The 11,593-nt window shown below is 45.3% G+C and overlaps 1 protein-coding gene across 1 annotated transcript; it reads right to left on the bottom strand.

The window, feature by feature from the left end:
• Window positions 1–2,974: 2,974 nt before the first annotated feature.
• LOC143996708 (ATP synthase peripheral stalk subunit F6, mitochondrial-like) lies at window positions 2,975–3,473 on the bottom strand. The gene has a single exon (XM_077491937.1). It carries the CDS (start codon window positions 3,396–3,398, stop codon window positions 3,075–3,077), a length of 324 nt encoding a protein of 107 aa, XP_077348063.1. The 5' UTR covers window positions 3,399–3,473; the 3' UTR covers window positions 2,975–3,074.
• Window positions 3,474–11,593: the final 8,120 nt, after the last annotated feature.

Here is an 11,593-nt window from a genome sequence, read left to right as displayed (position 1 = left end):
GAGAGAGAGAGAGAGAGAGAGAGAGAGAGAGAGAGAGAGAGAGAGAGAGAGAGAGAGAGAGAGAGAGAGAGAGAGACTCTGAACACAGCGGGATGATGGAGGCACATAAACTGAACATGGTCAGTACACATAGGGGGACACAGGAACAGGCACGATAGACCAGGTGTTTTACAACATATAATGGGGGAAATTACACTGCAAAATCACTATGCTGTTTATCATGCTTTAAAGCAACAGGATCATTTTTTGGGGGGTTACAATCATATGAACAGAGTCCCTTTGGGTGGGAGGCTTGTGGAATCCAGCTTACCTTGGAGAGCTCTGGAAACTCTGTGTCCAGCTCACCCGGCCCCTCCTATGTGTAAATCAGCCTATGTCCATTAGGGGCACATGGTGACCGAGAACCCCAGTCTGATCTGTGCTAGCTGGACTCACTGTACAGCCACACTGGAATATTTTATATATGTATATAAAATGTGTGTTGTCTCATGCTGTTGGACTCTTTGCTGGGATAATTTGGGGTGTGGCTGTGTCCCATTGTTCTGTTGTGTATGTCTGCCTAAGGATAAATGTATTATGGGATGGATGTTTTGTATTGGTGTACCTGGCATGTGGACTAGGGGCAGGGTGGAGAGAGGATTAGAGAATTCCTCCAACAGCTCTCGCTGCTGATTGGACAATTCAAAGAGAGGGGGAGTTGTTCCTTGACTTTATACCTGTGTACTTGTGTTTGAATAAACAGTTTGATGTTTTTCACCCTACATTGAGTTATGGCTAATGACTGGGTGAGCTAAGGGGTCCTGGATAGTGCCAATTTTGGAAAAAGGAAGCATTTATGGCAGACATAGTCCTGTTGAGTACAGGGGTCCGTCAAAAATCCCTTTAAGAAAAAAAATGGCTTTCTGAAGTGGATCTATGTTTAACTTTGTTGCTGTAGGAAAGTCCACCCAGTCATCCTATAAATAACTGAAAAAACATCAAAGGTACTGGTCCTCTCTGTCTGACCATTAGACTGAGGATGAAAAGCAAAGGATACTCCCTGATATTTACTGAATACTTTCCAAACATTGCTAGGTCCTTATTACTCCCGAAGCTCTGGGTGGGATGGACCATTCAATTGCTAGTTCTCTCACTTCCTACATTCTTACTGTGTTCGAATGTTATTAAATCAATCACCTGCTGGATCCACACCACTTTTTCAGAGTTCAACCCTCCTCAAGAGGGGCTAATATTTTGATCTGTGCTGTTAACTGTGGATTTTTCTGCAACTCTCCCTGTGTGGAGACTTGGTACCAATTATTCCTGTCAATCTATAGGTGATAGTATATCTACTACCTAATAAAATGTTTGAACAGGAAAAAGTAATTATTATTATGGTCCAAATTCTGTTTCTGTTTATGAAGGTATTAACTATGATAACTATGACTATGGAAGTCGGAGTCAGAGGATTTATCCACCATTTTATCTGCAAGACACAATACAAGACAAACCCTAATATCAGGCTAAACTCTCCTAATCTTGTCCCAATATAGGCCTCAATCTATAAGCAGTATAGGCCACTAACCACTAATGCCCGAAGTTACAATTGTACCTTAGTTTGAATGATCAGCGCTTACGATCCTCCTTCCTCCACTCACAGATCGTATGCACGTCACCCGCGTGTTATGTTTTATATACACTGCACATGCGTGAAACTCTGCCCCGTCCTTCTTTCTACTGTATTCCCTGCCTCTTCTCTTTCAGGGCAGTGGGAGAGCACATGGCGGAGACTAGGTTTTATGGAGCCCCAGATATATTTATAAGTCCTACTCTGTATAATATGGTGGAAATAGGGGGGGGGGGGCGCAACAGGGAGAACGCTGTATAAATATAGTAGCTTCGGTAGCATTGACATTTTCACGGCCACGATCTGACCCAACCACGAGACACACAGTGATTGCCAGGATGTTAAGAGGGTTTTTAGCTGCTGCAGCATAGGGAAATAGTTAGCCTGGTATAGCTGCACTGGATTGCTGGTCAGATTTATTCCCAGGTAGGACATGGACGTAGTGGACCATATGAATGGGAAGTTAGAACGCAACCGATTAAGTTTGTCCATTGGCAGAGACACATCGAGAGCGTTAGATTTGGCCTGGTTGACCCCTAGGCCCGTGATCAGAGCAAACTTGTCCAACAATTTAAACAAATTGAGCAGGGTGGTATATGGTACAGTGACAAACAGTAAAGCGTCGTCTGCGAACAAACACAATTTATAAGTCGTCGAGGCTAGCTCCAAACCCCTGGATTTGCTCTGATCAGAGCCAAAAGGGGCAAATTGCCAATTGTGAATATTAGGGGAGAGAGAGGGCAGCCCTGTCTCATCCCTCGCTGGATGGGGAAGTTTTCTGATCGAAAACCAGCATACTTCACGTAGGCTTGTGGTTGGGTGTACAAGGCATCTATCCATTTGAGAAAGTGTGGGCCAAAGCCCCATCGTTGTAGTATATAGTGCAGGTAAGGCCAAGAAACCATTTCTAAAGCCTTACGTATGTCAAGGGAGAGAAGGTGCATGGGGATCTTGCGGGAACTAGCAATATGTTGCAGGAGGACAACATGCCTGATATTGTTGCTAGCCTGTTGCTTGGGAATAAAGCCCACGTGATCTTTGTGGATTAGTCCCCCAATAAGTGGATTCAAACAGAGCTCTAAAATTTTGGCAAAGATTTTTATATCTACGTTTAGCAATGAAATTGGTCTATAATTGGACCATAGTGTATTGTCAGTATTAGGCTTGGGTATCATCGATATGATAGCCATCAAAGTGTCTCTGCCAAAGGAGTTTTGATTGAGTAGGGCATTGAACGAATTTGTAAGGAGTTGGGCTAATGTACTAGCAAATTTCTTATAATACGTGGCGGGTAGCCCGTCGGGACCAGGTCTCTTGTGCAGTTTCAAGGCCTTAATGGCTGTGAGAACCTCATCCACAGTAATCGGGTTTTCTTTTTTTTTTTTTTTTTTTCATCACCAAAATGGTTTATTAATTTACTAGGAACACATGAGGCCGGTGACATCCGTATTCAGGGATAAAGGAAAATTTACTTCGGAACTTCATCAAGTTTTGGTTCTTCAAACCTGAATTCTGGAAACTTCTCCATGTCTCCTCCGCCATATAACCTCTGTAGTTTGTTGATGTCTTCGGTAAGTTCCTTCTGATATTCAGGGCCAGCATCCACTGTGCTTCCACTTGCCTGGCTCTTTGCCCTATAATCCCTGATCTTATCCACAAAGAGTTTCTGAATGGGGTCGAGCTCCTTAGCCTTGTTGAAAGCTATGGCCGTCAGTCCGATGTTTCTTCGTAGTTGAACAGAGATTGTAGAGCGGAAGATGGAGGACAGGCGGAAAAGATGTTGAAGAACCATGATTTCACGAATGATTTACCTCACCCGGGACGCAGAAGATCGGTCACCTTGCTGTCCTATCACCTCCTGCAGCACGCTGTAATCGGGTTTTCTATGAGTTACCGATTAGTATCAGATAACTTGGGGGTCAGTAAAGTAGGGAACAGGGAGTCTGCTAAGCTACGGTGGAAAGGGGTTTTGGCTTCATACAGTTTAGCCAGCTTTGAACCAAACTCAAGACAGAATCTTTATAGGATTACTTGTGAGTAGGGATGAGCTGAACAACCCCCGGTTCGGTTCGCACCAGAACTTTTCGAACGGACCCCAAATTCGAACGAACTTTAGAACCCCATTGACGTCTATGGGACTCGAACGTTCGAAATTAAAAGTGCTAATTTTAACGGCTAATATGCAAGATACTGTCCTAAAAAGGGTTTGGGGACCTGGCTCTTGCCCCAGGGGACATGGGTCAATGCCTAAAATGTTTTTAAAAATGGCCGTTTTGGCGGGAGCAGTGATTTTAATGATGATTAAAGTGAAAAAAAAGTGAAATATTCCTTTAAATATGGTGCCTGGGGGGTGTCTGTAGTATGCCTGTGAAGTGCCACGTGTTTCCCGTGTTTAGAACAGTCCCTGCACAAAATGACATTAAACAGAAATAACATCATTGAAAACTGCTTGCAGTTTTAATGTTATATCTGGTTCCTGCAATATGGTTGAAAACCATTGAGAAAAATGGCATGGGTAGCCCTCCCTGCCCATTACCAGCCCCTTTGGGTCTTGTACGCATATCAAGGGGAACCCTGTACCCATATTAAAAAAAGGAAATGCGTGTGGCCCCCAGGCCCTATATACTCAGAACAGCAAGTGTGGGGCGTGTACTACACAGCCTGAGCTATGATTGGCCACAGGCATCCTGCCTGTGGCCAATCATGGCTCTCCTCACTGCTGGTGCTGGAATTGGCCAAGCATGTGGGGTCACAGTGCATGCTTGCCCAATCATGAGCCAGCAATGCACTGCGATGACGCAGTGCATTGTGGGCCGTGAGCGCCACACGAATTTGGCGCGAACGGCCCATAACGTTCGGAATTCGCCGAACGGGTGAATAGCCGATGTTCGAGTCGAACGTATGTTCGACTCGAACACGAAGCTCATCCCTACTTGTGAGCACGTCTTTCATCAATCGAAGTTTAATGGGTCTATGGGTCCTCTCGGGATGTCGGAGGCGTAAGACTTAAAAGGTGTCGGGTTTGGTGGCTTTGGTGTAGATGTTGTGATTTGACCTACGGATAACTTTCTCCGTAGCTTTGGCCAACAATAAGTCTAGTTCCAGTTTGGTCATTTCTAGGGATAATCTATTTAGTCTCAGTGGGGGTGGATTGAAACAAGAGAAAGTAGTGTTTAAAGTCTGCCTCCAGTTGTTGCTGTTTGAGTTTTTTATCCTTTTTAGGGAGGGTGGCAACGGATATGCATTTGCCTCTAATTACTGACTTATGAGCCTCCCAGTGGAGGGTTGGGGAGATTTCCTGTGTGTTATTGTGAAGCAAGTAATCTTTGAGAGCTAGCTGAATATCAAGGAAAAATGATTGTTTGGTTAGGTGAGTTTCATTCATACACCATGTCTTGTCTGTGGATTGCGGAATTACCGAGGATATGGTGGTGATCACTGCACAGTGATCCGACCATGTGATAGGATGAATATGGGAATGCAGCAGTATCGGTGAAGAAGCTATGGGGATAAAAATGTGATCGATTCTAGAGAAGGACTTATGCGGGTTAGAGTAGAATGTGTAATTTTTCTTGAGGGGGTTACATTCCCTCCATGTGTCTATGAGGGAAGCCGGTTGAAATTGGGTGTGAAATTGTTCAGAGGGAGAGATATGCTCTGGAGAATAGGGGGTCCTATCTAGGTGTGGGTGGAGCACTAAATTAGAGTCGCCACACATAAACAAGGTGCCTTTACAATGGGACCTAACAACCTGTAGGAGGTGAGAGAAGAATGGATTAGGGGTAGAATTGGGGGCGTAATAGGAGACAAAGGTAGCCTCGAAGCCAGTAAGAATTAAATAACAGCCCTCTGGGTCCCTAACCTCGAACATTAGGGTGAACAGCAAGGAATGGTGGAAGGCCAAAAGAACTCCTCTTTGTTTCAATGATAAGGAGGCTGTAAAGACTTGGGGGTATTTAGCACTAAGGAATTTTGGAGTGGAGTGAGCGGAGAAGTGGGTTTCTTGCAGCACAATGATGCCAGCTTTTAGCTAGACAAAAGTGCAAAATGCTTTGACTCGTTTGTGTGGGGAGTTAAGACCCTTAACATTTAGTCATAAAATGTTCAGGGGGGCCATGTTCATTGGTAAAGGGGAATTAGGTTTGGCGACCCGGGGACTGCATAAGCCAACTGACCATGGTTATGAGGGAGGTTAGGGGTGAAGGGGAGACAGAATAGAAGAAAGAGGGAGAAATAGAGGATAGCATAAGAGAGAGTAGAAGGCAATTGCGCGATACGGGTAGAGCCAAAACGCCCAATCCATGGGTGCGCTAGCCCACCTGCCAGCAAGCCATCCAAAGAGCAAGCACACCATTAGTGGGGGGAGCAGTGTCAGTTCCCCACCGCGAACCAGGAAAGTAAACGTTTGTAGTAGCAAAATACCAAACTTAATAAAACTTAGTTCCTCTGTGAGGTTATATTAGCTAACTATGAGAGCAACCATAGAACACTGGTACCTTTTCCAAGGTACAATCAATAAAAACATGTGGGAAAGGGGAAGGGGGGATGGAAGAAAAAAAAAAGAAGGGGGAATATGGGACGGGACATTGAGGGGATAGGGAAAGGGGGGAGAGGGACAAATAATGAGGGATGGCTGAGGATGATAAAGGGGAAGGGGGGAGGAAGTGGTGGGAGAGAGGAAGGAGGAGGGGGGAGGGAGGAGAGGGAAGGAAGGGGGAGGGAGGAGGGGGAGAGGGAGGAGAGGGAGGGAAGGGGGGGAGAGAAGGGGCAGGGGAAGAAAGGAAGTAGAGGATAGAGAGGGGAACAATCACATCAGTATTAATAACTGCAGTGATCACTAGGGGTAGTTAAGTCATGGGTTATAAGCACACAGATCTGGGACATAAAACAACAGTGCCATTGAACTAATATAAACAGGGCACTACAACCGAAAAAGTAGGGAGCAAAACAGTCCCAGTGTTAGCGCTAGAATCTGCGTTAAATGAACAGAGTGTTCCAGAGGTATCAGCAGTGTCTATCGTTAACAGGTAAATACTTTGAAGTTCACCTCAGAACACAGAGCTAATATTAAGCGAGTGTCTTATGGGTTAACAAGATGCAACTGGTTTCCTAAAACCAGAGCACATTATCAAATAGGCATATCCAATGGGTGGAGGGATCTAGCCAAATTCAAACAATCTGACAACCCGTTTCCTGGGGTCAGCCAGGGGAATGAAGCAAAGGGAACAAGTGTCAGTTTCAGTGGGGTACAAATACCTTGGGGCTAAGGTAGCCCACCTCCGATGCCCGTCCAGGGGTACCCTTCCGAGTTGAAGTCGGGCCCTGTAGATCACATTAGTTCCTCCTTGGTGGGGTCACATAGGGGTAGGAGGCTGAATGAGCTGGGGTTCGCGGCAATGTAGTTTCTGATTGTAATTGTTGAGACGGTGGAGTGAGATGAAGGTTTTCCAGGAGACGCTGCAGTGCTTCGGGTGAGGTAAAGGTGTGTTGTTGCCCTTGATATGAGAAATGAATAGCAAAAGGAAATCGCCAGGCATACTTGATCTGATTGTGCATTAGAATTTGCAGTTGTGGCTTCATTGTGCGTCAGGGGTGCCAAATCTGTGAATAGCTGGTATATGTGTCCCTGGAATTGGAGGGGGTCCTTATTGCGGGCTGCGGCAAGTAGCTGTTCTTTTGTTGCGGAATAAGTGCCGCTTCGCGATTATATCACAGGGCGGACCATCTGCCTGCCGACGTGTGAGCGCCCTGTGTATCCTATCAAATTCCAAGCGTTCTATAGGAATTGAAGGGGATAGTTCATGTAAAAGTGCTGTAGTGAAAGATTGGAGATCATCTACTGTTTTGGAGATGCCACGGAGGCGCATGTTTGACCTGCCGGAGTGGTTCTCCGCCTCCTCCAAACAGTAGCTCCTGGGCAATCTCTCATAAGGTGAGTTCCGTATCATCAGCTCTGGTTTCCAGATCCGCAGTGCATTGGCCCAAATCGCGTATCTCCTGTGTTAATTTATTAGTGATCTGGTCTGATGTTGTCTTGAGAGCCTCTTTAAGCATTGCTCCATATGAGAGAGAAAGTCTGCTTGTGTCATACCTGATGACAATACAGTCGGTGATTCTGCGGGACCAGGGTCAGCCTCATCTTTATCTCCGCTGCGCTCTTGGAGCTGTGGACTGCTGTGACGCTGGGATGCAGCTTGGGCCTTCACCGGCATCTTGGAGGAAGCGCGCTAGGGCCTCTTTGATGGGTTTTGGCTTGTTTTTCCCCCCGGTGTCCCGTTAATACCATACCGGGAAGAGCGTGGTCGTGTCGCCAGATGTGCCCCGTTGAGATAGGGTGGGTAAGATGCCATCGGAAGCTGTTTAGAGCCTGGAATCGCAGCGGGGAATGCAGAGCTCTAACAGAGAACGTCCGTCATGTCGAGCCTCGCACATGCGCCCCCCACTTTCAGTGTATTTTTAAGTGCACTTGCAGTGCACTTGTAGTGCAAAGTGGATTTGCCTTTATTAAATAAACCCCACTGTGCTCTAAAATTTCCCCAAATCAGGCCATTTTAGGGTCTACAAGCAATTAATTCATGGAGTTGAAAAGGAGGAATATTTTTATCATTAATGCATTCCATACATTAACAACATAAACATTGTGTGTGTGTGTGTGTAGCAGGCCCACAGCACAACATAATATTAGCTGAAAAAAGAGATTGTCACCTCATGTATCAAACAAGTTAAATTTGCACTATTGAAGAAAATGGCCAAAAATAAAAGGCCATTGGAGAACCTAGGAGACAGATACGAAACACAAGCAGTAAATGAAATGAAATATGAGTTCAATTTTTCACAAAAAATGTATTAGAGCTTACAGATTCTCTGGCATATCAATTGCCCCCTTACCCACGAAAAACTCCAGATAGTTTTGTCGTACTTCAGGGTGCTTTGGGGGGGCAAGCCAGGACAGGACGGGCAGCTTCAATCACCATCATTATTTCTTCTGGTGAGCCGGCCTCAGTTGCAACTGAGGCCATATAGTTGGCTGCATTTTTATGCGTACATTTATGTAAAATGCAGCAGCATAAAATTATGTAATTCAGTTTGTATTCAGCCATATTTATGGCCATTAGAAAAAGACAGAACCAGCTGGCCATTATGTCAAAGGCATTTTCCATCACTCTTCTGGTAAGGGCCAGCCTGTAATTAAAAATCCTCTGGTCCGGGGTCAGGGTTCTCATGAGGAACGGCCTCATCAAATGCTCCCCCAGCGCAAACACTTCATCCGCCACAAAAACAAATGGGAGGCCCACCACATTATGCACTGGAGGTGGCAACCCCAAGCTGCCATTCTGAAGACGCCTGTAGAATTCAGTCTGGGCGATGACTCCTCCATCCGACATATGGCCATTCTTCACACATCCAGACACAGAAACTCAGAAGTCACCGAAATCACTGTCAACAACACAATACTACTGTACCCCTTGTAGTTGTAGTAATATGTGTCACGGTGCTACTGGTGTAAGCCCAGAGGAGAGCAGGTGACACGGGATCTCCCAGGGCGTGGAATATAAGGGCCAGCCGGTATTCTGCCAGGGACCTCCTCACAAGGGTTTGGGCTTAGCTGCATGATGACCACAGGTCATGACCCCCAGGTTCACCCTGCTCGCAGAGGAGAGTACCAGAAGACACTGTCGGAAATAATGGATGGATGGATGAAGCAACGGAGAGCTGGAAAGGGAGTCAAGGTCAGGGTGAGCAGCAGACAATGTAATCAGGAGAACTAGCCAAGTTGGTACACAAGAGATCAGTTCACGAGGGGTCAGGTAAAACAGGTTATACGGAGGGTGCTCAGGAACAAGTGTTGCCCAAGCAACTGGAAACTGGTCTGAGAGGAATTTAAATAGAGAGGCATATGGGAGGCTGGACAGGAAGTAGCAGAAAGAAAGGATATAAAAGGCAACAGGTGAAGCCGGTGACACCCATAGATGTTGAGTGCAGCAAGAGCTGAACACAAGCATGTGGAACCACAGGAATCAGCTGACCTACAGCAGTAAATGGTAAGACACAGATCAGCACTGCAGCTGATCTGTGACACGTCCCACCCTGAGTTGGGGGTGGGACGTGTTTCCCATCTATCGCACTACCGCAGTTGAGAAAGTCCCACTGCTGGGCAAATTGGGAGGCCACAGTCTGCCATTCCTGTGGGCTGGAAGGAAACTGTGGAGTCAAACCAGAAAAAAAAAAAGTGTACTTTTGCACATAACATTGCAAGCAGATTAGACACAAACATTCTTAGCCAACATAAGTATAACATTTATTTAAATGAGTATTTAAAGTCAAACGTATAAGGTCCACTTATCAGATTCCTCACCCTCTCTGATGGCCCATTGTAAAAAATTTAGGATGGGGAAGATATTTTGGACAGGTAACGTCTCTACTTCATTGAGAGCTGAATGCATAAATAATGTGTGGCCATGCCCTCCTTATTTACACTATTGGCAGCCCACTGGACAGGTAAGAAAGGTCATAATCCAAAAAATATGAATACACACTATCCAAAGTGAAGCACATTTTTAAGTTTTTTACGTTCTGCAATTACCTATCAAGATAATAGGAGAACAAACTTGAAACAGTACCATTTGAAAGTATTCAGACAGGCACTTGCACTACATGCTTTGGTGAATTCATCCATAAATATGACCACAAAAGGGGTAGGTATAGTGTGTATGGGTTTGTCAAAGTCAGCAGATAAAGTATTGGTATCGGTTGGCTTAGCAGTTGGGGGGGAGGAAGGGTTCCAAAAGAGTTTTGGCCCCCCAAAAAAAGGCTCTTGCACTATGCATGAATTTAACAACAACAATAACATTTGTACACATTTTAGGGGGTGTTTAGGGTAAACACTACAATGGAGCTGACAAAATACATTGTTAAGTGACTAGGCTAGGTGTGTATGGGCCCACGGTAGCATGCTGGGGAGGTTAGTGAAGGCAAATATGCATGAAGGACAAAAAAGGAGCATTAAAAGCTTACAGCATGCATGAGGACAAAGAGGACATTCACATTGTATTACAATTATGGTAATTATGGAATGATGAAATAAATACAATACATTAGCAAACATTAAATACATAGAATGTGATGTTAAAGAATAAAACTTACCTTCATATAGTCCTTCTGCAGGACCTGAATGATGGCAAAACAGGTCTCTGGGATAATGATTCTAAGAGCCTGAGGGGGAGATCCCAGTTGCAAACTTAATATCCTGGAGACTTTTCCCTGTCGCCAAGTACCAAGGTGGCGTTGAGCCTTTGCTCAGGAGTGATGGTTTGCCACATGCAGGTGTCCTGCTTGGTAATATAGGGGGACAGCAAAGCCAACAGATGGTGGAAAACTGGGTCCATTATCCTGTGATATTTCCTGAAATCATCAGGGTTATTCTCCTGGAGCTCCCGCAGCAAAGGCTCATGAGAAAATTGGTCATGATTAAGTAACCAATTCTTGGTCCATGAACTCCTCCTCCCCCTGTTCATGGACTGGACTTGGGTCAAAGCAAAAACTCTAATGCCAAGCCCAACAACAGCACAAACTCTATGACAAGTACGTAACGACAACATAGCTAAAAAATGGTCGGCTGCTCAGAACAAACTGACAGAATGCACTGAAAATCAGAAAGGACCTGAGAAGAACGAGCTGAAAATCATAAACGTGCGCACAAGAACACACTGAAAAACAGAAGCGAACTATAAATAGAACGCACTGAAAGACAGGAACGAACTGACAACACACACTGAAGAACAGATACGAACCGACAAGTACAAACTGAAAAGCAGAAACAAACTGAAAACCCTGAGGCTGAAAAGCAGGAATCGGGGCATAGTCTAGACATGGCAGAGTAAAGACGTGTACTTGTGGAGCTCCCGGTCTGTCCTGCCTTTACTTCAGCCAGAAATCCCTAGTAATCACGGCATGTACTCTGCTGGGAAATGGAGAGGGAAACAGAGG

The sequence above is a fragment of the Lithobates pipiens genome, unplaced genomic scaffold, assembly GCF_037356315.1.
Source record: "Lithobates pipiens isolate NorthernLeopardFrog02 unplaced genomic scaffold, aLitPip1_a1.2 Scaffold_19, whole genome shotgun sequence".
Lineage (NCBI taxonomy): Eukaryota > Metazoa > Chordata > Amphibia > Anura > Ranidae > Lithobates > Lithobates pipiens.
Note: the sequence above shows the minus strand (reverse complement) of the source record. Positions and strands in the feature narration are given on the sequence as shown.